Source organism: Nesoenas mayeri, assembly GCF_963082525.1.
Source record: "Nesoenas mayeri genome assembly, chromosome: Z".
Classification (NCBI taxonomy): Eukaryota; Metazoa; Chordata; class Aves; order Columbiformes; family Columbidae; genus Nesoenas; species Nesoenas mayeri.
Genome location: NC_137542.1, coordinates 35,476,785 through 35,501,048, shown reverse-complemented (window position 1 = coordinate 35,501,048; position 24,264 = coordinate 35,476,785). Strand labels below are relative to the sequence as shown.

Here is a 24,264-nt window from a genome sequence, read left to right as displayed (position 1 = left end):
GAAGCAAAAGAGAGTGTAGACTCAGAGAAGTCTTGAGGCTGCAAAAACCTCTAAAGATGAGGACACCTCATCCACTGTTCCACACAAAGCAGAGCAAACCTTGAAGTTAAAGCCAGCTACTTAAGTAGATGGAAGTTGTGCTTGGATCACCTGAGTTATCTTTAAGATATCCTTACATAAACAGTGATTCTTCAGAAGAATGAGAAAAAGGATAGGGAGAGACATGACATAGAGTTAATTGGTGCATCGTTTTCACCATGTTTCCTCTGTTTTTCACTGCTTTTCTGCAACACTGCACTGAAATCCATGTTTTTTGTGTATTTATACTATAAATATGCTCAACCTAGAAAACTGAAGATCCTGTTTGCATTCAGTCTAGAAATGTATGATGAGGGCTTGGGGTTTGTTTTGTTACGTATTTATGTATTTATTTAGTTTTAGTTTTGTTGTTTTGTTTTGTTTTTTTCCAAAATTGAAGTAATTTTTAGGCTTATACAAAAGTAGTAAAAGCACTATCCTAACCCAGGCAAGTAGCATTGTAATGATAGATGCTGCTTGCAAGATCCACTTGTGGAAGAAGTTTTGATTTTGTATTGAAGTGCAGTGGAAGGTGGATGTTGGGAAGATATTGGTGCCATTAGGCCTGCATCAGGCAGTGACACATCCTGTTGGGATGCACAATTAGTCTATCCTGGCAGTTGCCTCGCTGGCCAGGGAAAGGCCTGCTTAGCCCAGTCTTCCAGACTACAGAATCAACTTAGACATGCCGAGTGTGGTCACAGTAGCAGGTTTGATTTTTTTGTCCTCCAGACTGCAGTGGTCATATGTAGGGTGGCTCAACAGCTACACTGAACAGCTTTGACTACATCATTTGCATGCCTTATTATCACTCTTTTTTGCTATACTTCTCCCTTTCTCTGCCATAATCTCCTCCTATATAAACAACCTGCCTTTAGTTACTTCTGCTCCACTGGACCTAGTCTTGCTAAATCCATACCATGGTGTCTCTCATACTGTTACATATGCAATATTGTCCTTATATGCTGTTGTTGATACAATTACTAAGTCCTCTTAAATTGGCAGCTCCCTAAAAAGTGTGTATCCCCCTCTCTGTTACCTGTTTACCAAACAGTTGCCTGTGAAGTTCAGCCACTTTGCTCATTTGGTGAAACACTTCAACAGGTTGCCCAGTGATGTGGTAGATGCACCATCTTTAGAAACATTCTAGGTCAGGTTGGATGGGGCTTTGAGCAACCTCATCAAGGTGAAGATGTCCCTGCTCATTGCACGGGGGGGTTGGACTAGATGACATTCAGAGGTCTCTTCCAACCCAAACTATTCTATGATAACTTTTAGCATCTGTGAAATCTGACCATCCCTCAAAGTGCTGTTCATAGCTTTCATCATCTTCCCACAGTGTTACCAGTCTCATCAAGCAATTTTCTCTAGTCATGTACCATAGTTTCCCCCACCCTGCTAAATTAGTTTAACCTCAAGCCTAGCCATCCGCCTGTTGCCTTAATATGCAGAACAAAAACAAACTATGCCCTCAAAAAGGGGACAGACCTGATCATTTGGCTTGTTAAAGCGTGAAAGAAAATTCCAGCAAAGAGACTAGATTTTTGTAGGGCTTTTTATGTAAAAGAAAGAAAGCAATTAAATATTGGGGAGGATACATCTTTCGTAAAACCACACCATAATAAGTGTTTTTCTTTGGTGTAACAGGAACTTGTTAGCACTGTGAGGAAAAATCAAAATAGCAACTGTGCATTTGCTGATTTTTACAGTTTTGTTATAGAAATGTCTTGTGTTATGAACAGATAAAACATTTGAGTGACATTAAAACTAGCTCAAAATTAGATAAAGGTTTGTGGGGTTTTTTAATTGCCATTTTTTCCCTAAGAGACTGACCTTGTGAGAGAACAACAGTTATAATAATCACTTGTTAGAAGCAGAGGATTTGGATGTGTGGCTTTGAAGCTGACTGAGACAAAAAAAAAAAAGTAATGGTTGCCCATTTTGGGAGTAATTTGTTTGATTTTATCTGCCTTGCTACATGTATATATAGGATCTTTGGGTGGCTAAAATAGCACCTTTACCTTTTATTCCCTTTCCTAATCTCATGTCTTGGGTAAATTACTCTGGGTAAACTCAGTCCTGCTAATTTTAATTGTGCGTGCTGTTTATAATTGTTAGTTTCTTGCTTGTGAGAACATATGTTCTGGCTAGATGGGAGAGGAGTTACTCCCACAACAGTGCTGGTCCCATGCAAAAAACATATATAAAAATATACCAGTGTAATGTTGACAAGTAGTTCTGTTCTAAGCTAAGCCCAAGTGTAATACAAGGGTTGCAAAAGAAAAGCCAAATTCAATTTGTATTTTCTTAACTGAGGAAAACGGGCACTGCCGACAACTTTTCCCTTTCTTGTCCAAACCAACCAGTAGTCCCCTAAATGATCAGACAGAAGTGATGGTGCCAGTTCAAATGCTTTTTGACCAAGAAAGATCCATGCAAACATTCATTTTTACAGAAAAGCTTGTGTTGCTGTAGCTGTTTAGAGGACTGGAAAAGAAAAAAAAAAGCATTCTGGACCAGAACCCCATGCTAGACCTCCAATGTGATTGGTACTGGATAAATGCAAACCAGAAAGGCAGTTTCTGATTTAAATATTCTATATTTGTCATATGTTCAATCAGTGTGGCAGTAACACAATTCAGAAACACTCCACAAATACACATGCATCTCTTAATTTTGGTTGTAGCCCAATAGACTGCATATTTTCTCCTGGTTTTTTACTTGTATGGTTTTTATTTTTAAATTACTTTCCAAGAAAGATCCATGCAAACATTCATTTTTACAGAAAAGCTTGTGTTGCTGTAGCTGTTTAGAGGACTGGAAAAGAAAAAAAAAAGCATTCTGGACCAGAACCCCATGCTAGACCTCCAATGTGATTGGTACTGGATAAATGCAAACCAGAAAGGCAGTTTCTGATTTAAATATTCTATATTTGTCATATGTTCAATCAGTGTGGCAGTAACACAATTCAGAAACACTCCACAAATACACATGCATCTCTTAATTTTGGTTGTAGCCCAATAGACTGCATATTTTCTCCTGGTTTTTTACTTGTATGGTTTTTATTTTTAAATTACTTTCCAAAACAGCAGTTGCTCTCTTTTGAAATCCTGGTTTAAATAAAATGATTTATCAATGTGCTTTGTCACTATTTTTATATTTCTGTTTATAGTCATGTATTTGAGAAAGTGTTACAGGATTAAACTGATGAGAACAGAGGAGAAAAATGCACATGTGTGAAAAAATGCATAGCTTTAACTTTTTCTGTTCATGACTTTCTAAATAGTTTCTTCTGTTGGCTGCTGTTTTGCTTTATACTAATGTCATCTCTGTTTCTTGGCATGGGCTTCTGCTCAAGGCTATTGTGAGTATGGCTTTCTATTTACTTAACGCTACTTTCAGTTTAGAGACATTTATTTGGTTTATTTTATTTGAAAGATACTCATTGTGTATGAAGTGAGTTTAAAGATAAAATAAAGTTTACTTTGAAGCTTTTATTCAAAGAGCTTACCTAAATATGATTTAATCAAAGTGGAACACTGTAAGTTGTATGATAATTTTTAAGTGTCTGAATCAAATATGAGAAACAGAAAAAGGGTAAAATTTCTGCTGTACTCCAGTCAGAAACACTGTACTCTCTCTGGTTTCTATGGGGACAGGAATTTACTTCAACTAATTTGCTACATGTCTTCATGCAAATGGCATGGCAATATCAGTAAGACGGCTCTTCTATTAAATTTTGCTGCACTTTACAATTTCAGGTTAATTTATTAAGTCTTCATTACTGAAGAAATTAAAACAAGTGCCATACAGTTTTGGTGTTTATCGATCTTGCTTTTATTGATCTAATTCCTAGGAAAATATTTGTGAAGTTATAAAGTGCTCTAATTTCAGGAAAGTCACACAGCTGTGGAGAGAAGGATTGCTACCACAGAGGATGGCTTTATAGTTATGATCTAAAACTGAGTGAAGTAAAAAGTTGAATTTTGACTAGAATGTCAAAATTATATGTTTTAAAATAATTTTGAAATTATGTTAAAACTCCTGATTATGTTCAAATAAAACATTTCACTTTCTATTTCAGTCAGTTCTTCTGAAAAAGAAACTTGAAGAACATCTGTAAGTATTTTGTTTACCTGTTTTGTTTACTATTTCAAATAACATGTTTTCCATGTGGTAAGGACAAACAGTCACTAATCATGCATCTGGAAAATATACAACTAAAAGAAATTCAATAACACAGGAATGTTTGGGAATCTGCTATTCAGATACTTTTTCCATCTCATAGAAACCTTTGTGAAAGCAGTAAGTAATGACGGAACCATTGTTTTGTGGTGGTTAGAAAACTTCGCTGAACACTGTGTAAATCTTTACTGAGTAATTTTGTTCTGAGGAAAGCATGCTAATGTAAACAAAATCAATTTGTTTACTCTTTAGTATACATTATGGCATTAAATATAACATTTTAGGAAGTGTTATCATTTTGTTCTGCTATTTCAGCAACTGTTCCCTAAAATGCAAAGATCTGTTTGCTTTTTGACTGGCTTGCAAATAAAAAAGTAGTTTGTGTTGCCTTTAAGTTTAGCCATTTTTCTAAATGCAGTCTCAATGATGTGTATTCATTTTAGGCATGCATTGTACAATTAACTGTAAGTTCTAAATGAAATTTATAATTACTGAGAATGAAACTTTGTTATTACAGTTCTCCATACACCATAATGTTTTTCAGCTTGTTTAACAAATATTTCCACAGTGACATTGTCATTTGTCCTCATGCTCCAGAGCAAAAATTGGTCGTGGTCTCAGAAATATACCACTATCTGAAGATTTTCTTTGTATCACTTAATGTTCATTTAAGAACAGTAACAATATTTGGAAAACAATATGTTCTTTTATGGTTTGTAACAGTGAGAAACTCCATGAAGCTAACAATGAGCTACAGAAGAAAAGAGCTATTATTGAGGATTTGGAACCAAGATGCAATAACAGTTGTGAGTTACATGTGCAATCCATTTCTTTTTCTTTGTGAAGTATTTACTGTGGAATACTTTAATTATAATACCTATAGGATGTGCAAAATAAACAAAATGTACATTTTAAATGGCAATGATATATGCATGGTGTTAATTCCTCTGAAAGCTATGGTGACCAAAAAGATGCTTCTAACATTTGAAATTAAGGGGATCACATTTTAGAGACCACCATAGTAAATTACAGTGGCCATACCAAGAAATACCAAGTCACTGACATATCTGTCATTGACCATCAGTCTTAAGACCCTGATATAGAAGATCCCTGCTGACATCACTGGGTATTTTTTACTCTCAATATATATTCCTTCTCTGTATTTTCAGAACTGTGTTGTAGTTGGAGAAAATTTTCAGACACTGGTCAAAGAGAATGTAGGGATATATATCACATTGCTCAGATGGTATCCAGAGCCCAGCATCCAGTTGTTTTTTAGCACATTAATGCTACATTTTTCCTGAGAAGTATTGAAGAAGGTATATTTTTTTTTTCAAGGCTACTTATAATAGGAGGTGGCAAAACATTGCAACCACTGGCAGCTTCTCTGGTTTGTTCCGAAGCTCTTTTATTAATCATGATATACAGGAAGATAGAAATATCCATTCACTATTCACTACATACATTCTGTACCTAAAAAGAATTTTCATTTGTGTTTAGCTAAAAGTGCAGAATATGTTACAAATTCCACATCTTAGGAAGTGTTAGAACACTTGGAAATGAGGTTCAGGGACTTAATGAGTAGTTAATAAAGAAATAATCCTGTCATACTTGATAATCTTCCATGTTAGTGTAATAGCAAAGTTTTTACTCTAGCTGCCAAATTTTAGGACATATTGAGACGTCTGTAGTTAGTTTACTGAAATTACAAGTTACTTTTAAAAATCTGTGTCTGAATCTTGGTAAAATAAAAATAGATGTACTTTCTTCCTTTCTTTTCATGCTCAGAAAATGTGTATTAATTATTTTTTAGATTCTTTTAACTATCGTGGATATGGCCCAAACGCTTGAGTGTTATACAAGAACTGTGGCACATTTTGAAAAATGGATTCTTGCAATCCTGGAGGACATCTGCTTTGGTCCTCTTACTGATCAGTGAAAAATCTTACTTGGTCCTCTTACCAGCTTAGTGTTTTCCAAATGCTTAGAGAGAAAATCTTAGGAAAAACATGGAAGAACATTTCAAAATGAGACTGCAAAAGAGATGAACTGAGGGTTGCCCATTATCTCACATTGTCTGAGAAACAGACAGCAATGATATACGCTATTTGATCTGGGAAGAAGCAATTTTTTTTTTTTTTTCCCTAAGATGATATATAAGCAATAGCGTCTTGATATAGTCCTATATCAGCACAGGAAAATGCTGTACAGTGAAAGTGTCCTACTGGTTTGCATTTCTGCTTAAGGAAATGTGGGGAGAAAATTGAGTATATTCATGTCTCAAGTCAGATAAATTGTATCCAGTGTTACAGTTCATCAGATTTAATCAAGAGTTGTACCTATTAAGAATTATTCTCTTATATAAAATAGAAAAAACTTGTATTTATTTGAATTTCAATACCAAGATATTATAGAATCTGTAATTCATTAGTAAACTCACATTGAGTAATGGGATTGATTTATGATTCCATTTCTCTTTATTCTTTCATGATTTTTGAAAAACGCAACATTTGTTTACAAAACCGCAATCTCATGGGACTATATAGGAGTAAATATTTTTAATGTGTTTCTGAGCTATTCAGAAATTAAAACTATTGTATCTGCAACATACAGGTTCTTTATGTTAGTTTTTCTTAACTAAAATAAATTCTAGCTGTACCTTAAAAGTCCGTTGAAAAACATTAAAATAAGCATCATATATTTATGTTATTTTCCAATATATGCATCTCCTGACACAAAGCACTCAAAATTGAAGAATTACAAGAAGCTTTACGGAAGAAAGAGGAGGAAATGAAGCAAATGGAGGAACGATACAAAAAGTACTTGGAAAAAGCCAAAAGTGTAAGTTTATGATTCCATGTTAATCGCCCGTCTCTGACGGACTGCACCACATGTCCATCCTGCAAAAATAAAAATAAGAGGTTTCTGTAAACACACTAGCAAGTAAAATAGAAGGAAGGTACAGTGGGATCTTTGTATCTTACTGTTACGGTACCTAATAGTGATTAATTCTGCAGAGGATTTTACCCTGATTTTGTGTTCATGACTGTCCCCTGTTGTTACTTATTCATGAGCCCCTCTGATGCCTCTGTACAAATGTATACTCACTGCTACAGATTTTTGATAGTCTCCACACAAACCTTGTTAAGCATGCCAGATGTTGGTTGATGACAAGGAGAGGGTGTTAAACCCTTTCTAATGCTGTGTGCAGAAATTCTTCTGGAGTTCTGCCTGTGAGTAACAAATGTATACAACAGCTAAAGCTGCGTCTGTACTAGGACTGGTGGTATAGAAATAACTGAAATAGCTGTCCTTTGTTTTAGAACTGAACCACCCATCTAAACCAGCTCAAGGGAAGGAAGCTCTATGAGCAAAAGTACTCTTTAATTGGCATTTGTGCTGGGACTTTTGGGGACCTCTGGCACAGTTGTCATGAAGAGTTCTACCTCGTCATACACAAAAAATATAGCTTAGTAAAACCAACTACAAGCACAGGTTGGACCAACAAACTCTCCTTTTATCAGTTCGGCAGAGAGGGAAAAGGAAGTTTAAGGTTCTTCCCTTCACAGATGGCTGGGGGTTTTTTTTATGTGTGTTTCTGGATGGTTTAGGCTTCTTGTGATGCTCAGTCAGCTACTTCAGATTTTGTCAGGTCCTAGCTACTTACATAAATTGCGTATTCTTTTTGAGACTTCAGAATTCACAGGCAGAGGTAATTACACGGGTGCCAGAGCCATCTTTAACAATTTAAATTCGATTTTGCTTTCTCTGTTAATCTTTTGCCTCTGATTTCTATTTATGTTCTGGTTTAGCTAAGTGGCTTAGAAACAGTTTTAATACAGACTTTTTTTATTCTTGCTTTTTCTGAGTAAAGTGATCTTTTTAGCTGAACCACATGTGAGACCTGTTACATTTGTTTGATTTATTTGATGATGCTCAGCATTGTCTTTGCCGTTACTGTTTAATAAATGTTTCAGTTGAGAAGGTGGCTAATATTTAAGTATGATTTTGAGGATACTACCAGCTTTGAAATGGCAATATTGTGGTCTCAATCACAGTCCCATTTCCTCTCTTACTGTACCTCAACGTTTTACTTGACTTTCTTAACCCATTTCCTCTCTTACTGTACCTCAACGTTTTACTTGACTTTCTTAACCCATTTCCTCTCTTACTGTACCTCATGACCAGTTTGAGAAGAAGTTTCTACTACTGTGACCCCAAGGTAAGGCAGTTAGGAGTTACGAACTGCTTATGTGAGTCTAGGATACTGAACCTCTTAGGTGTCACTTTTTCCTATCAGTAGTTCTGTTTCACAGTCCTGTAAAACAGGTTAGATATATCATGGCTGATGTGCTGAGGCAGAACCTCTGTCATGCTTGTTTTCAAGACTGTTTTACAGGAGTCAGATTCTTAAAACTGCACATCCCTCTGTTTCATTTTGGTGTGTCATTTCTTACCACTGAGATTTTTTAAGTCAGTTTTTTATTTCTTATCCTGAATTGAAAGGTTGTAATTCCTTGATGTCCTTCCCTTCAATTAGATTGCTTTTGCAGGATTTAATTAAACTGCTTTTCTCTTACAGGTCATTCGCACATTAGATCCTAAGCAGAACCAAGGTGCAGCTCCTGAGATTCAGGCTCTGAAAAATCAGTTGCAGGAGCGGGACAGAATGTTTCATTCATTGGAGGTAGTAATCCTCATGTTTCCTGGTAGATGCTTATTCCCTCATTGATTTTTAGGTATAGACTGATATTTTTACTATACTTTGGTTTTAAATGTATACCTTTTTGTTTGCTTTATAGAAAGAATATGAAAAAACAAAAAGTCAAAGAGAAATGGAGGAGAAATTTATTGTTAGTGCCTGGTACAATATGGTAAGAATCTCCCAAACTTCTTATTAAAAAAAAAAAAAGGTAAAAAGTTGTTTCTGGGTTTTTCATAACACCATTCATTTACAGGTTTTTATTTTGTTTGAAAAACATTTTCCAACACACAAAAAATAACATGTTTGTTATTTTCAAGTTTTAAAACCAGAAATGGCGCTTTCTAGAGAGAAGGATACCTCAGACTACTGTTTTGGAATTCCAGTCCTTCAGTCACACTGACTTGCAGTGTTCAAATTTACTTTCATCTTTGATGTTCCACTCTCCGATCTTCTAGTTTTTAATGAAGGGGCACAAGAAAAGTAATACAGCTTACTCTCTGCTGTACGTGCTCTGAGAAATGACCCCTTTAACTTGGGTACAAGTTTAGCCCCATGCAAAGAGTGAGCACAGGGGCAAGACCCTCACTTAAAATATTGAAACCATAAGGAAGTGATCTGTGCAGCCATACAGCTTTTGTTGGGCCTGTATACTGCTACATTTTTCACCTTCATCAAATGTGGTCAAGGCTTCTCTTTGGCAGAGGGTAGCTGCATTGAAACTGCCCTTCAGACGGAAGGAATCATTGACCTGTGTAACATTCATGTTTCACTCTGCTTCATTGTAGAGTTCTAATTCTTCCTGTCTGTCGTCACCTGGAAGAGTTTCCTTTTTGCTGTTCTGTGTTCTTGTTATGTCCATGAACAGTAAGCTAAAAATGATACTTAAGCAGAGTATTTGAATCCTTTAAATGTTGAAGGCATTTTCAAGTGACTGTGTCCTTGACCAATTTTGTGACGTAATTCCTACTGACAAGCAGAAGATAAGCCTGAGCTAAGAGCTGTGGTTCAATAGCCTGTCATGAACACTAAGATGAGCATTGATAGCTTTGTCTGTGTCTTTCTCTAATTAGCCTCTGCTTTTATACACAGCAACACAACTTGCCACAGCTCCATCATTTTCACAGAGGATGACAATACTTTATTTTCAGAAGAAAAGTACTCTTCTAGCTCAATATGCTGATGTATGCCAGGGTGAGGAGGGGAAGCACCTTATGAAAAGACTTGTCCAGTTACAATGTGTTTGTGTGGAGAAGCGTATGCTCAGATCTGAGACACTGGGTGACCTGCGTCTCAGCAGTTATTCCAAACCTGGACAATGACTGGGGGGAAGGGGGGAAAGAAGGGGGGGGGGGAAAAAAAAGCTTAGTCGGTGTTGGTGAAGAAGATAATAAACAAAATGTAAATTAGTAAAGTTTTTCAGTGTTATGTATTGGTATTCACTGAGAAGTTTTTCTTTGTCCATAGGGGATGACTCTTCATAAAAAGGCAGCAGAAGATAGACTGGCTAGTACAGGCTCAGGACAGTCCTTTCTGGCTAGACAAAGGCAAGCCACGAGCACAAGGAGATCTTACCCTGGTCATGTCCAGCCAGCAACAGCAAGGTAGAGAATCCTTGCTCTTAGAGAGAAAACTGCCCTGTGATCCAGGCCACTTCTACTGCAACTAACAACATTCAAGGAAAATCAACCAGCATCCTTTCTCTTTCTCCCTTGTTACCGCTATTATTTTGCAGTTCAAGAAAGGGTTTTATTATGGTTTCTCATTGTTCTGTAATGCCCTTTCCTTATATTTTTTCAAATCCATCTCTCCCCCTCTGCATTTTTTGAATGTGCCAAAGTTTTGAAAACATCTTGAGGGCTGCTGTGTAATAACAGACTCTATTTGTATGAAGCCTGGTCTCTCGTGAAAAACCTCATATGGTCTGTGTAACAGTGTCAATTTCCTGTCACAGCTGGTATGTTTGTGCCTGTAAGAGTAGTTACACTTTAAAATACTATATTTCTTCAAAGGGAATTAGGCTTTTTATTTAATGTGCTAACCTGTTGCTTAAAAAAATGCTGAAAACTCATTACAGAAATGCAAAAATTAACATTATTGTGAAATGTATTTGCTACTAAAAAACTTACCAATGGCAAAAAGATTTATTTTTTTTTTAAATCTCCTTCATGCAAAGTTTGCTCTTGTTCTTGACATTTACTAGGGAAACGGGATAATTTTTTAAATGTTTTTCTTTATGTACTGATGTTACCTCTTTTGCTGGCAGAGCTAAATTTTTTCAGATAGTTTGCTCCACTCTTCTTGATCAAGAGTATGCTTAATATGTATTATAAAAGTATTGAGAAAAAATTAGAATGCTCTAATATGTGACTGCATCATCCATTTAAAAAGGACATTTGTTTGAAAATTTTATAATTATGGATGAGCAGTATATAATGGAGCAAGGCCCTGTTTAATATGTTGATGTTCATGTATTTCAGTTGTCATCCCCTACTAAAAGACTTGCTTTGTTTTAATATATTCATTCAGGGTATAATTGTATCAATTGCCTTACTAATGGTACCAGTGCCTTCAGGTGAGTTAGTTGCTGACTTTCTTGGAAACTGTCTGCGATTTGTTGTACTGCCTTTCTAGGGTATAGCTGGTTAATTGTGCATCACTCATTGTAGCGCCTTCATTTTGATCAGTGGTGTGATTGGTGGCTCCTGTTGTTAATTTAGGTTCTGTTCCTACAAAGTTCTGCTTTTTCCTTGACTAATTCTATGCTCTCCCTATCATTTTTGTCAAAGAACTGATGGACGTAGAGGACCTGAATATGGGTTGAAAGTTTTGTATACATACATATTGTGGTGATTCAGTTTTAAACATATTTACTTTAGTGACTGTTTGGACCGTAATGCTCATGCAGTCTGGTTTATAAATTTATTCTTTTACTTTGTTTTAATGCCTTCCCAAGATAAGACTTTTTTCATAAATCCCTTTAGAGAAAAGACATACTAGCATTCATTAATCAGTTGAAGGTCTATGTTAATTCACAACTTGGGTGGAATGAGCAAGGGATAATTAAAACAAGCACACCTAGATTAAAGTGTAAGGAACAGGTGAATGACACTGCTAGGTACTGGTTTTTTCCCCAAGTGCATCATCTGTTTTAATCTAGGCTAAGAAACATATTCAGTATGTGTCTGAAAAAATTTATCCTTTTGATTTCTTTTACCCCCAGTAATATGAAAACAGATACTGAAGTCTATTAAATGCATTATATACATCAATTCTTAATCTTTGGGTGTGGATGAATGCAGGTGGTGAACACATTAAACCCTCTCTCTCAAAATAACAGCTTCTTAATGAAAGGGTTCAGCTTCGTTATTTTCCTTGCGTGTTATATAGCTTTGGAATCAGTGTGATATTAAGAAAAAGAAGGGGCTCAGAGTGTGACTTCAGGGAATAAGCACATGTATAGATGAGCTACCAATGAATGCTGTCTGTTTGTCTTATATTCAGTAAGAAAATAATATAAGCAAAAAAACCTCTGTAAATTGGAATTTTCCATACATTAGATACTGCTAAGAAGCTTTTAGGAACACTTTTTCTGGGGCAACAAAAACTATTTACATCAAAATTGTAGTGGTAATTACTAAACCAATGCTATCTCCTGCCCTGATACACTACAAAAACAAAAACCCACGGGTTGAGGGTAAAGAGAAAAGGTTCTCCAGAGCAGTGATAAAACAGGTGAAGAGTTCATGAGAGTATATTCCTGAGCACCGTGCAAAGGATCTGCCAAGAATAATATTTCTGAGATATTTTAATTAATTCTAAGAAGTGATAACAGTTAAATGGATGGGTATTTTCACTGTTCAGAGCTGAAGCTTACTTTCTGATCTTAAACTATGTGTGTGCAGTCCCATTCATATACTTCTGTGGAGAATTAAGTTATCGTATCTGATCAAACATACCAGAAAAGAATATTCAAGTTTTGTGTTTTCTTGATAGCAACATGTAACCACCTGGATCATAACATGCATTTTCCAAGTGGTGTGAAAAATTAAGTAATCTAATTTAAAGGTTCTGTGTTCCACCCACAGTGCAAAGAAAAATAAACTGCTAGAGCACGCAGCTTTGTGTATTGTAAAATGAAGTAAATATATAATGGCTACAAGATGCTTTTCATTATCTCTTTGGAATAACAAATGGTTTTCCTGTTGAGCTGTCACTTGACGTAGCACTAATGCTTCTACAAGTTTTCTATGGCTTTCTATTCATATAAGGAGCAGTGGCAATTTTATATTCTTTGTGTGTGAAAGAATTAACAGTGAATATTCTTATTACTGCTTTATGATGATCTTAAATAGTAAGTGGTATTTGCAAGCTGTCAAGAAAATAAGAGAATTTGGTATTTTGAAGTCCTAGGTATTTTGACATGTGGAAGCAGCTTTTGCTTTTACTCAGGTCTCTAGTGTATGAGACTGTCCACTTAGAAGCTTCCTGGATGATTTTAGTGGGGTTAATTGTCTTGATGGGTTGGCATTTTCTGTAGATTTGGTAATTGGAAAATATTTTAATTCCACCACTTGATGATTTACTTCTAGTCAGTGATTTGGAAGAAGATTGTCCTGAATGTGGCTATTTTTTCTCTTTCCTATGAAGCAAGAGTACCTGAATTTTTCTCATTTTATAGAGGTTTTTATTCTTGCCTTCAAGGATTGATGAGGGAGGTATTTTTGCACTCGAAGTCAGTTAGGCAATACTGACTTCTTATGGGTTTTGCACGTATTTTAGGTAGAATGTGGACTCTGTGTTTTGCATTAATATTGTATTGATGAACTTCAGTATCTCCAAACCAAGTTTAGCAAATTTTGACAGCATTTTCCACACGAGTATTGTGCAAATAAATAGCTAAAAGAGGGTACTCTGTGAGGAAATAATTTCAAGTGTTTTGGTTTCCTCTAAGCTACTTAATCATACTTCAGATGTGTCGCCGACAGAGTAGTTCAATAACTGAATTATGACTGAAATGTGATCCAGAAAATCAAGCTGTTGTAAAGAAAGCTTTCCAGAAGCCGTTCTTTAGAACAAATGTATTAGCTGATACTGGTGGTATGACACATTCTGTTAAAATGTAGAGGTGAATCATTTTAACAATTTAAATGTGAAGATCAGGTAAGCAAGAAACTCAGTGAATGAGGTTTTGAATCTTAGAAATTGTGAAGAGCCCAGACACATGTTCCCTCTGAAATCTGAGCAGTCCAGCTCCCTTCTGTATTGGCAGGAGACTGTGTTTTTACTTTGTGCCTTGCATCAGGAGAAAGAAGTGAAACCCCACATTATCTCGTAGGTTGATGTAGGAGCAAGTAATGAACCTCACTTGTGCTCAGAACATCACCACAAGCCGAATCTTGTTATTGGCTTGTGGCAGATACCAGATTCCAGGTATCCTAGCCATACCTCCGGTTTGTCACTTTCAAGGCATCAACATGTCCCCACATGACTGATTGCATTGCCTTGTTCCTGTGCTCTTTCTTCCCCCTGTAAGTCAGAAAAGGAAGTCAGTAACTCTGTGGGCTCAAGTAAAAATAAGGAGTGATTTCTTCATTTTGAACGTGGAGGAGCAATGGTTCAGTACAAAAATCTGAAAAGCAGTATGTCTTTCAGCATTTTACTTCTTGGTGTTAATTTAAAAACAGTGAAACAGTACCCAAGATTTTGGAGCTCTGTTTTTTTCTCAGATTAATTCTGAGTTGCAGTTGATTAAGTATTAGAGGCTTTACCTATGTGAATAAGGCAGAAGCTGTCATTATCAGCCACAGCAACCTCAGACAGTGAATCCCTGGAGATTTTGACTCTGCTGCCAGCTTCATTGCACTATTTGGAGATGTTAAGGACTTAGCTTTGTTTTTCCTTGACTTGACTTTTTTTGATTAATTGAAATATTGGGACACAAAGTTCATTTTAAAAAATATATCAGCTCATTGAATTAGGTAATGAATTAATGTCTGTTGAGGAACTCTAGAAAACTTGACAAATCATACACTGAAGTAACACCTGGCAGTACAGCCAGGGCAGCTTTGTAAGCAAATTGTTCTGGTGTCAGATTGTAGTTAGTGGATCAGTAGGAGCTCATGATAACTCATCTAATTGAAGTCCTCATCTGTTAGTTGCTAGGGGGTGGTTTTGCTGTTGACTTTACTGTGGCCCGGGTTCTAACCTTCACTTTTAGGTCTTGCCAAGGTAATGCAGGACTGTCCTGAAAGTAGATCTCTGTGTTAGTTGGCTTTGGTGGTAAATCAGGAATTTCCTCTGCTCCTGTTTCCAGTGTGTATAAAGTCATTTGGAAAACTGAATATTCTTCAGTCTCCTTTGCACTGTGTGTTGGTTCCAGACTGAAAGCAAATTCCGTTTGTCAGATAAAAATTCCTTGCTGCTGTCGTGCCACTTTAGGTCAGTCTGAGATATTGATCCATACAACATGAAAAGCATTGCTAGTAGAGGGAAATCCAGGACAGCTGGGAAGCCTTTCCTTTCTAGTGGTGACTTTGTTCATTGCTTTGCCTTAGAGAAGTCCTTTACATGAAGTCAGAGTATCACATATCAAAAAGAGCAACAGGTTACTTTGTTACTAAAGTGGTAATTTGTCAGCACTTTAAAGACATGTTAACTACTGTATCATGGCACAAATCTGAAATACTGCAAAAGCAAGTATTTCCAAAGGTGTAGGACAGCTTATTCTGAAAATGGAACTTGAGTGTCTAATGATTATCCCTGACTTCAACAGAAGAGTTGACGTAAAGGCCAATTGTTAGCATGCTTGTGCTGTTAGCATGATCATGAAAATGAGCAGAATTTTAAGATAAAATCTCAAATCTTGTAATATTTATGGAGTTATAAACTAGAGTGAGACCATCAGACTTTTGATTTGGATTTGAATATAACATTTATTTTGTAATTTAAAATTTTGTAAAGCAGAGATTATAGTTTTCAGTCAGCAAAGATTAGTAAGCAGGAGAGTAAACCTATTTCCTGAAGATATCAGTAGTTTTGTGAGATAATTTAAAGCTTTTATCTAGCAGTGTTAGTAAAATCATTTAATCGATATAAGCATGATGTTGTAGGGCCACTGTTATTAGAATTTCTAGTCTGCTTTGTATTCTCTCGTTGTAAGAGTTATAGAAATGCAAAGTAGTGTTAATAAGCTCTGGAAGATGCTATGTTGAAATGCTCCTTTAAAAAATCTGTAGGAAATACCATGGAGAAAGACAGAAAGAACAGAGGCAGAAAGAAAAGCAAACTTTAGCAGTAGAAGCTAGTAAGTAAAGAAGGAAGTTAGGAAGTCTGCAGGAAAAGAAGTCTGGAGGCAGTTACTTCAAAGCAGAAGCCTGGCAGCTGGTGTTAGACTTGAAAGGCTGCGTTGCTCTGATAGCTTTGGTGCTTGTCTTACAAAGTCCTGCTTGTAGTCAGACATTGGCTGCAGAAAGCCTGGTCCATCTTAGGACCAAACATAGACTGAACAGGAAAAAAGTGTTTGCTCTGAGACGACATGTGCCTGCATTTGGTTTTGGGTTTGTTTTTAATCAGATTTTATTTGTGTGAGCAGTGCTCTGAATTAAAAGTTCTTGTGTTAGTAAGTACCTCCAGAGCTGGCTGGATTAGTGAAAAAGGCTGCCGTCCTTTTTGTGGCTTACGTGTGCTGGAGTTGTCCCAGTCACTCCTGTGGGTTGAAGAAACAGAAGAGGAGAGTGAGAAGTTAAGATTTTAAAGGACAGATAACCACTTATAATGAAGTAGAGCTAATGAGATGGGGCACTGAATGTTGAAGGGAAATGCCTTGCTAAGAAATAATCCCCCAGGCTAGCAATGAGCCTTCACTGAGAGCTGGAATACTTTTGACTGGCAAGGGAGGGAAGTAAGAGAAAGTCACTCCTTTATAGACATGTCATCTGCTGCACAAACTCCTTCTGAAGATGCTGCAGAAGCAATGACAAGTTATGCTGAGTGAATTTACCCTAACATCTTGCATCTCTGTCTTCTGAAGTGTTGCCTCAACAGGTAGCTTTAGGATATATTGATTAATTTTGAGTTCTCCAAGAGAAAGAAATTGACAATTTTTTTAGAACAAGATTGGAATTTCTAATCAGGAAAGGGCACTGTCAGATGAATTTGTTACATCCTTGAAATAGAAGATACTGTCCTGAGTTGACAATACCTCTCTAAAGTACTATTGACAAAGTACTCTTGACAAAGCAAAACCTACAATGTCATTTCTCTTTATGTGCAACAGGACACTTGAAGTGCTACTAATTGAAGTATAAGCTAAGTAATAGCCAGGTGAGATTAAAGGAGTAGACTATATTCATTTATTCACAATAGAATGGATACACACATATGTAGCTTGAACTTCTAAATGCTTATATAGTATCGACAGTAATATTCATATTATTAATCCTGAACTCTGTAACTTTACACACCCAAGCCATGCAATCTTAATAGACAATGATTACTCAGAATACACTTGAGGTCTGTTTTGAATGTGTTAATTTTTAAAATTTTTATTCCATTTGATTTATGCCTCTATGTTTGTTTGTTTTTCAGCTATAGTTAGTATTCTGAAGTTGTAAATGAGAAGGAAGAAAATGGGGATACACAAACTGCAAGACTTGTAGCAGAAAGATTTTTTGCAACAAGTCCTTGAGTTTAGTTATAAATATTCTTCCTTATCTATTTTAACCTGGATTTTACTGTTGCAGGGACTACTTGTTGAATCATTTTTGACCAGTGCAATACTAGGGAGAAGGAAGTGGGGAGAGAAAGAGTTTGCATTCTTTGATTTCAGTCTGGTGAAGCTTTTTTGCTTTTTGTGATGGCACACTGAGTGCAACTGGGAAGATGGGAATGAGACATTAGTGCTGCGCTGTGCAGGGATGCTTCTGTTACCTGGGGAAGCTGAAAGCACCGTATCTGTGTTAATAAAGCGTTCTACCTACCCAGTAACACTGGCCAAGAAAGAGGGTGCATCAGCAACGTTTGAAAATTATGCCAGCCTCTCCAGTTCTCTTCCAAACGTAGGTTCATTTCCACAGCATTGTGATGTGCTCTTTGAGCTGCTCAGTGGTGCCTACTCAGCTTATTTTAAGAATATGTATAATTTTCTTGAGATTCAAACTTGTATTTGCATGCATTTAATAGAACTTGCCAGTGTATTTTGGCAGTGATGCTGTTGTAGCCTAACATACAGGATGAGCTTTCATGAAACAAATGCTTAAAGTCTTCAGTAGTGCTGAGAGTCAAACCACAGACAGTACAGGACAGGCACCTTTCACTTTCTATTGCTTTTGTTTTTTAACTGTTGTAGTCACAGAGAGCAGGAATGCCTGAGACTTTTCCATCGTTGTGCAAACTTAGTTTCCATAGCTGTGTTAGTTGAGAATAGCGCCCTGAAGGACTTTACTCAAAAGTGTTTAAATTTGTCTGAATTATGTCTAAATTTAGATATTGTTCAATACTTTTTTTTGTCACTCTTTTGAATTATTGGTGTAATCTTCCTGTTAATTTGAAGAGTTGCAGTGACAAAGATGTTTCTCCCATGAATTTGCACAAATAGGTAGAGATGGCCTTACTAAACTGCTCTGAAAAATACCTTTTCTGTTCTCTGGTTTGATTTTCTTTTTGTATTTTTTTTTTAACAGCAATATGTTATCTGCTTTTTAACTTTCTTCTTTATTCTTTTATTTGCAGTGATGTGGTTGCATGATCTGCAGCATTATTGTAACAGGGACCGTTCAGTGCATGACTTGCTTTTCTGTCCAGACTGCATAACCAAAACTTAACCCGTTCTACACTTAAGACTCATGGCCATCTGATTTCAAAGGGAGATCTACTTGCAGAGAAGCTTGCCATCCTGGGGAGTGGCTTTCCCATTTCCCACTTCCATTTACTCTTTCTCTTCACAAAGAGTCTCCTATGAGGCTAGAAGAGAGGAAATACGATATTCAGAACTCAACAGGCGGCGTTCTGCAAACTGACATAGCACTGTCAGCTCTCCATTTTACTTCCACTTGTCCACTTTATTTAAATCTGATTAACAGTATTAACACAGAGACTTCCTGCAACATTTTCATATACTGAACTATAAATACCTAGTCTTAAGGAGTCCTAAAAAAGCCTTTTGGCACTGCTAAAATTTCAAAGCACCTGCACCCTTAAAGGATCTGTTTTGAATCTTTAAATAATTAAAGTAAAGCGAAGGAGGTGTTTTACCAGGAGAAATGACTAATGAATTGCTGCTTGGTCATCTCATCCTTCCTTAAAAAAACAGGCAAGGTTCATCTGATAATCTCCGAGCCACGCAAACTACAGGGTGGTATTTTGTTCACAGACACTGCCTACTTCTTTACTATGTATATACACAGTAATTTGTGGCTGTTGTATTTTTCTCTTTACATTTTAGCTGTGTTGTCAGTTTCTTTCAGAAACTTTCTTTTCAATCTGTGGACAATTGTTGAAAAAATCTGAGGAAAGAATGTGAGTGGAGATAAGTATGAAAGCTATCTACACTTTTAGTATTATGCAGACTGTCCTTGCCAGTTTATAACTTGGGTCATTTATCTTTTACCTGTACTATTTTTTTTTTCCCTCCTTATCACAGTCTTAGCTAATTAATTTCCAATTGCACTAGTATGGCTGTTTCTCTGTGTTATGAAGTTTAGCTATAATATTTGCCATATGTAGACAGTGTAACTCAAAATGCTTTGTACTGCCTATATTAATTTTAAAAGCTGCTTATTTAATATTCTTAAATATCTGCACATTTATACTACTGTAGCTATGTTTTGTCTTGGACATCCAGTACTGGTAAGATTCAGAAGACAAGGGAGTGCTGTAGTGTTGTAAGTTAAGAGGTTTATTGTGTAGGAGTTAGCATATAACAAATGGGGAAGGGGGCTTTTGAGCCATAGAGCTTGCCAGAAAATCTGAAGAGTCTGCATGATGAGTACTGTAAATGTTTTGGATTAAGTCCAGTTCTAGAGAAACCCCGTTCTTGCTCACTTGGATCTAAATCCTGCAAAAATATAAACACTTGTGTACTCTGCTTATTCCAAGAACGGTTTTGGTTATTCACCTGCCCTGTTTTCCATGTAAGCACCCCCATGCTGAACAGATGTTTTGTCCACTGGCCCCTGCAGTCTCTCTGGTCTCATGACACAGTGTGCACCTCATCCCTGGCTTGGCAGGTGGGTCTCTGAGCAGCACTTCATCTCCTGCACCTGTGTGTGTTCAGTCCTCAGGGATCCCGATACCCCCTGTGTCAGTGGCATTGCACAGAATTACTTACAGATAAGACAGATTGTGTCCCTGCCTGTTTCCGCAGCAGGGTTTGTGCCACCTGGCAAAGACAAGGGCAGGTGAGGGGAGGTTAAGCATTAAGATCCTCATGAGAAGTGTGTGGCATGTTCTGGATCTCATACCAGACTGGCGAGGCTGTGTCTGCCAGGTGCTCTGGCTGACAGGGACAGTGAAGTCTGACACAACTTGCAGGAAGGATCTGGGATTCGATGGTGACAAGTCAGTCTTGCAGCAGAGGCAGAAGCACTTTCATCAGATTGAGTCTGGCAGTGGGACAAAGGATTTGTGTCTTTCCAGGTGCTAGCTGTTGATCCCTTGTAACGTGTCAGGGTAAAGAGTCTTAGAAAAACGTTGTTGGGTGTTAAAGGCATGTGTTTTTTTTTTTCATTTGCGAGTGCTGCTTTGGCTAGGACCACACCCTGCCCCAAGCTGAGCTGGGTGCAGGATCCCTGAAATCAGGCTCTGTGCAGAGCAGGAGGGGATTTTTTTTATGCACTTGCCTGCACAGATGTCCCAAGGAATGCCGAGCAGTACCTCATTTCTCAAAATGGTCTGTGCAAATTAGAGTAAGTATCAGTTGCTCTTGAGTCTGAAGACATTTGTATGTAAGTGCGTTTAGCTTAACAATAATCATGTGAGTTCACTAATGCAACAAGAAAAATGTCAGGTGGAGCCAGTAGCTTTCAGCAAGTGAGCTGGCAAGTGATCGTGAGCTCACAACTCAGAGGGGATCTCCAGCATGTCTCTGATATACTAACTTTATTTGTGCTGCATAGAAAACTATTCTCCTTTCTTAATAGCAGCTTGTTTGACAGTCTTGAATTAAGTGTTGACCATATATCAAATTAACTGTTTGTGAAGTTGCCAGTGATACATTTTCAGTAAAAGAATTATTACTAGAGTGTCAAAACATTAATGTCCCCTTTCAGGTCATCTACAAATTGTGTAACTACCAGATTGTCTTGGTAGCAGTGTTAATATACATATCTTGTATATAGACAAAAAAGTAGTAATGATCACTGGAATCAAAAGGTTTAATATTTTTCCCAGTCAAATACACTAATGCTTCCAAGATGACAGAAGAGTGTACAGTTGTTAAACAAGTTGTAAATAAACGCTTATATAAAATGAAAATGCTTGGTTTTCCTTTATTTGGTACTTGTTTATAAACTGAGGCCAATACACAGTTCATGTTAAAGTTACTGGTTTGATCCTGCAGTGCTGTTCTGCTGTATAAGATGACAGTAGCTGGTGGGGGCTTTTGAAGCCAGTTTGTGGGGACTTTTTACAAAGCTTGGCTACATGGGCTGCTTTGGTGTCAGCGTTTATGAGGAATTGTACTGAGTATGTGGGGAGGGGGCGGAGTGAGCAAGCAGCTAGGGTGGTTATATTGATAGCTTGGGTTAAACTGTGACAGCCCTTTTAGATATAAAAATGGCATCTTTGGAATGGATTTCCTGCAAAGGAGGGTGAATGGCAGGTAGCCAGCAGCACACATACACAAGAATCCACTTCTGACTTCTGCTTGAAAGCATCTGCGCTGGCTGTCACATCACAGCAAGAAATTGCCTGACATGGTTTGCCTGGTTAGGGTTAGGGTTAGTCACCGTTAGGGTTTAGGGTTAGGGCTGGGGTTTAGGGTTAGGGTAACCCATTTTATCTTGCTGAAAGAAGTTTAGCTACAGATGTAGGTAAAGGTGGGAGGAAAAAGCACTGCTAATGTGGATGAAAAAAATTGTCCTTTCTGTATTGAGAAGCAGCTTTGCCATCAGTGGCGGGAGGCAGGCTTGGAGTCAGACACAGATAAGCATTGCTAGTTCTGAAAGCAGCAGCCAGCAAGAGATACTGAGCCCACGAGTGTCATGCACAGTGCTGGGGTTGAGAATAATGTGTGGATCCTGCCACAGCCTTTCAGGGACTGCACTGTAGAAGGAATAGGCGAGCAAAAACGGGAGGATCCCCTGCTGGCATTCAGTGGTGGCGGCCCAGGCCAGTCTGCGTGCACAGTGGGCACTGCCAGGGGCTGCAGCATTGCTGTGGCAGTATGGGCAGAGCCCTGGGTGGGGTGGGGTGAGGTGTTTGCTGGCTGGTGAGGGCAGGAGAGCCTCAGAAGTGCTGGAGGCAGGAAGCTATAAAGCCTCACCTCACCTGGCAGTAATTCACTCTGGGCATCTGTCCCCAGTCCCAGCCCAGTCTCCACCTTGGTCATTACTTCAGTGTCTCCTGCCTCTGACCATCACCCCATCTGCTGTCCTGTTGTTCACCCCACCCCTTCCTTTTGCTGTGCTTGTTTTCTTGCCCCTCAGCCCCCTAGAGCACTGCGACCTGTATCAGCATCCCTTGTTCCTGCCTTCCCTCTCCCTTCCTTGTTCCTCAGGCTCTTTCACATCAGCTCCCATGGGGCCATGGTCACCTCCCTACACCATTTACCCCCTTCTGTAATACCCTACTGCTCCACAGTTGCTCACCCAGCAGGTTGTCTTTGAGAGGCACCTCTCCCAGACACTCCACAGCTGCAGGGGTCCCACTTGTACTACTGTATCCTAAGCATGGTTATCCTCGTGTTGTATTACATGTTCTTGCAGGAGGCAAGGACAACTGCTGTGTTAAAAGGACTTGGTAGAAGCATAAGCTAGAAGCTGTCAGTTCCCATTTATAGTTCCCCTCTTCCTTACCTTTTGCCCACAAGTAACTTTGAGCAGTATGCTGTGCACATAAATATCTCTCTGGAGAGCCCAGTCTCAAGGCTTTTGTGCATAAGGCAGCACCCAGCACATTAGCAGCCACTCTGCACACAGAAGCCCACAATTCACTGGCAGGGAGGCTCTCTCAAACAAGGTGCAAGGTCACCACTTCGGCACACGGGAGTTTCCAGCAGTGCTGGGCACAAATACTTAGTTCCTTTTCCTCAGGGGGGCTAAAAGAACAAAGTAGCCTCAAAACAGCAAGGTGTCCCATTTATTTGGCAAAGCAGGCAGACCCAGAAGTTAAGGTGACGTATCTCAGGGAAAAGGAAAGATGAAGTGATATAACTGGCAAAATCTTGACATACCAAATGTATCCACTGCTTCCCTCTTTCAGTTCTTCTGAGAATCCCAGGAGGCAGCAGCGCATCTCTACCTCCTGGGGCATCTGGCTGTTGAGAAATAATTGCTGTTGTACCTTCTCAACAGTCAGGTGTCTCAAAACTGCAAAATGTGCACACATTTAGATGCTTGGTTTCTGAGCCAAGCTACAATGTCCACAAGCTACCTGGGACAACGGTACATCAAGAAGGAAGGTCTTACAGACCTTGAGGGTAGCTGAAAAAAAATGACCACGAACCAAACCACATCCAAACCCACCCCCACCCACGCAGCCCAGGGAATTGATAAACGCAGTCATAACCACCACAAGCAAAACTTGAGGTGGATGGAACTTAAAATGCATTTTCATCATTTATCACACCACCTTGTGCAACAGTCTGACCTTACGTGTTGGGATGGGGTCTGTTGGTTTTTTTTTGTGTGTGTGTGTCTCCTCACAGGAAAAAAGCAATTACTCCTTACAGGATTCTCCTACAAAGTTTGTGAAGGCTCTGTTCATCGTAGCCCAGAGCACCTTGAAAATAAACACAAATGTTTTGGAAATACCCCCCCAAAAATGCTATCCTGACAAAGTTTACTCTGTGAAGGAAAAACACACCTCTGCAAATAAGAATTGGCAGACTACTAGAATAAACACCTTCCTAGCAGCCATTTCACAATGCTTCTAAACTTAAAATGCCCCCAACTGAAGGTTTGTAAGAGTTAATATGATGCCCAAGAATACCATTAAATACAGATCAGCATTAATTCAGTTTCTAAATAAACACAGAAAACAGTAGTTTTCATCATCCTTGAACCAAGCAGAGGAGAGTCTGGACATCACACAATGCATGTGTCCCATGGAGACAAGCTGTACACCAATTCTAAGTAACC

General features: G+C 38.1%; 1 protein-coding gene across 3 annotated transcripts in view; it reads left to right on the top strand.

Annotated features, from left to right (window-relative positions):
- Nucleotides 1-21,346, top strand: part of HOOK3 (hook microtubule tethering protein 3) — an 84,195-nt gene extending 62,849 nt beyond the window's left edge. For 2 of the 3 annotated variants that reach the window (XM_080362720.1, XM_080362718.1), the window contains 7 exons: nt 4,163-4,197; nt 4,987-5,069; nt 7,004-7,104; nt 8,846-8,950; nt 9,066-9,137; nt 10,433-10,569; nt 18,698-21,346. In XM_080362720.1, coding sequence (XP_080218846.1) covers nt 4,163-4,197; nt 4,987-5,069; nt 7,004-7,104; nt 8,846-8,950; nt 9,066-9,137; nt 10,433-10,569; nt 18,698-18,713 — 549 coding nt within the window. In that variant the 3' untranslated portion in view covers nt 18,714-21,346. Of the gene's footprint in view, nt 1-4,162; nt 4,198-4,986; nt 5,070-7,003; nt 7,105-8,845; nt 8,951-9,065; nt 9,138-10,432; nt 12,796-18,697 lie in introns of those variants that run through there. The other variant, XM_080362719.1, reaches the window with a different exon arrangement.
- Nucleotides 21,347-24,264: the final 2,918 nt, after the last annotated feature.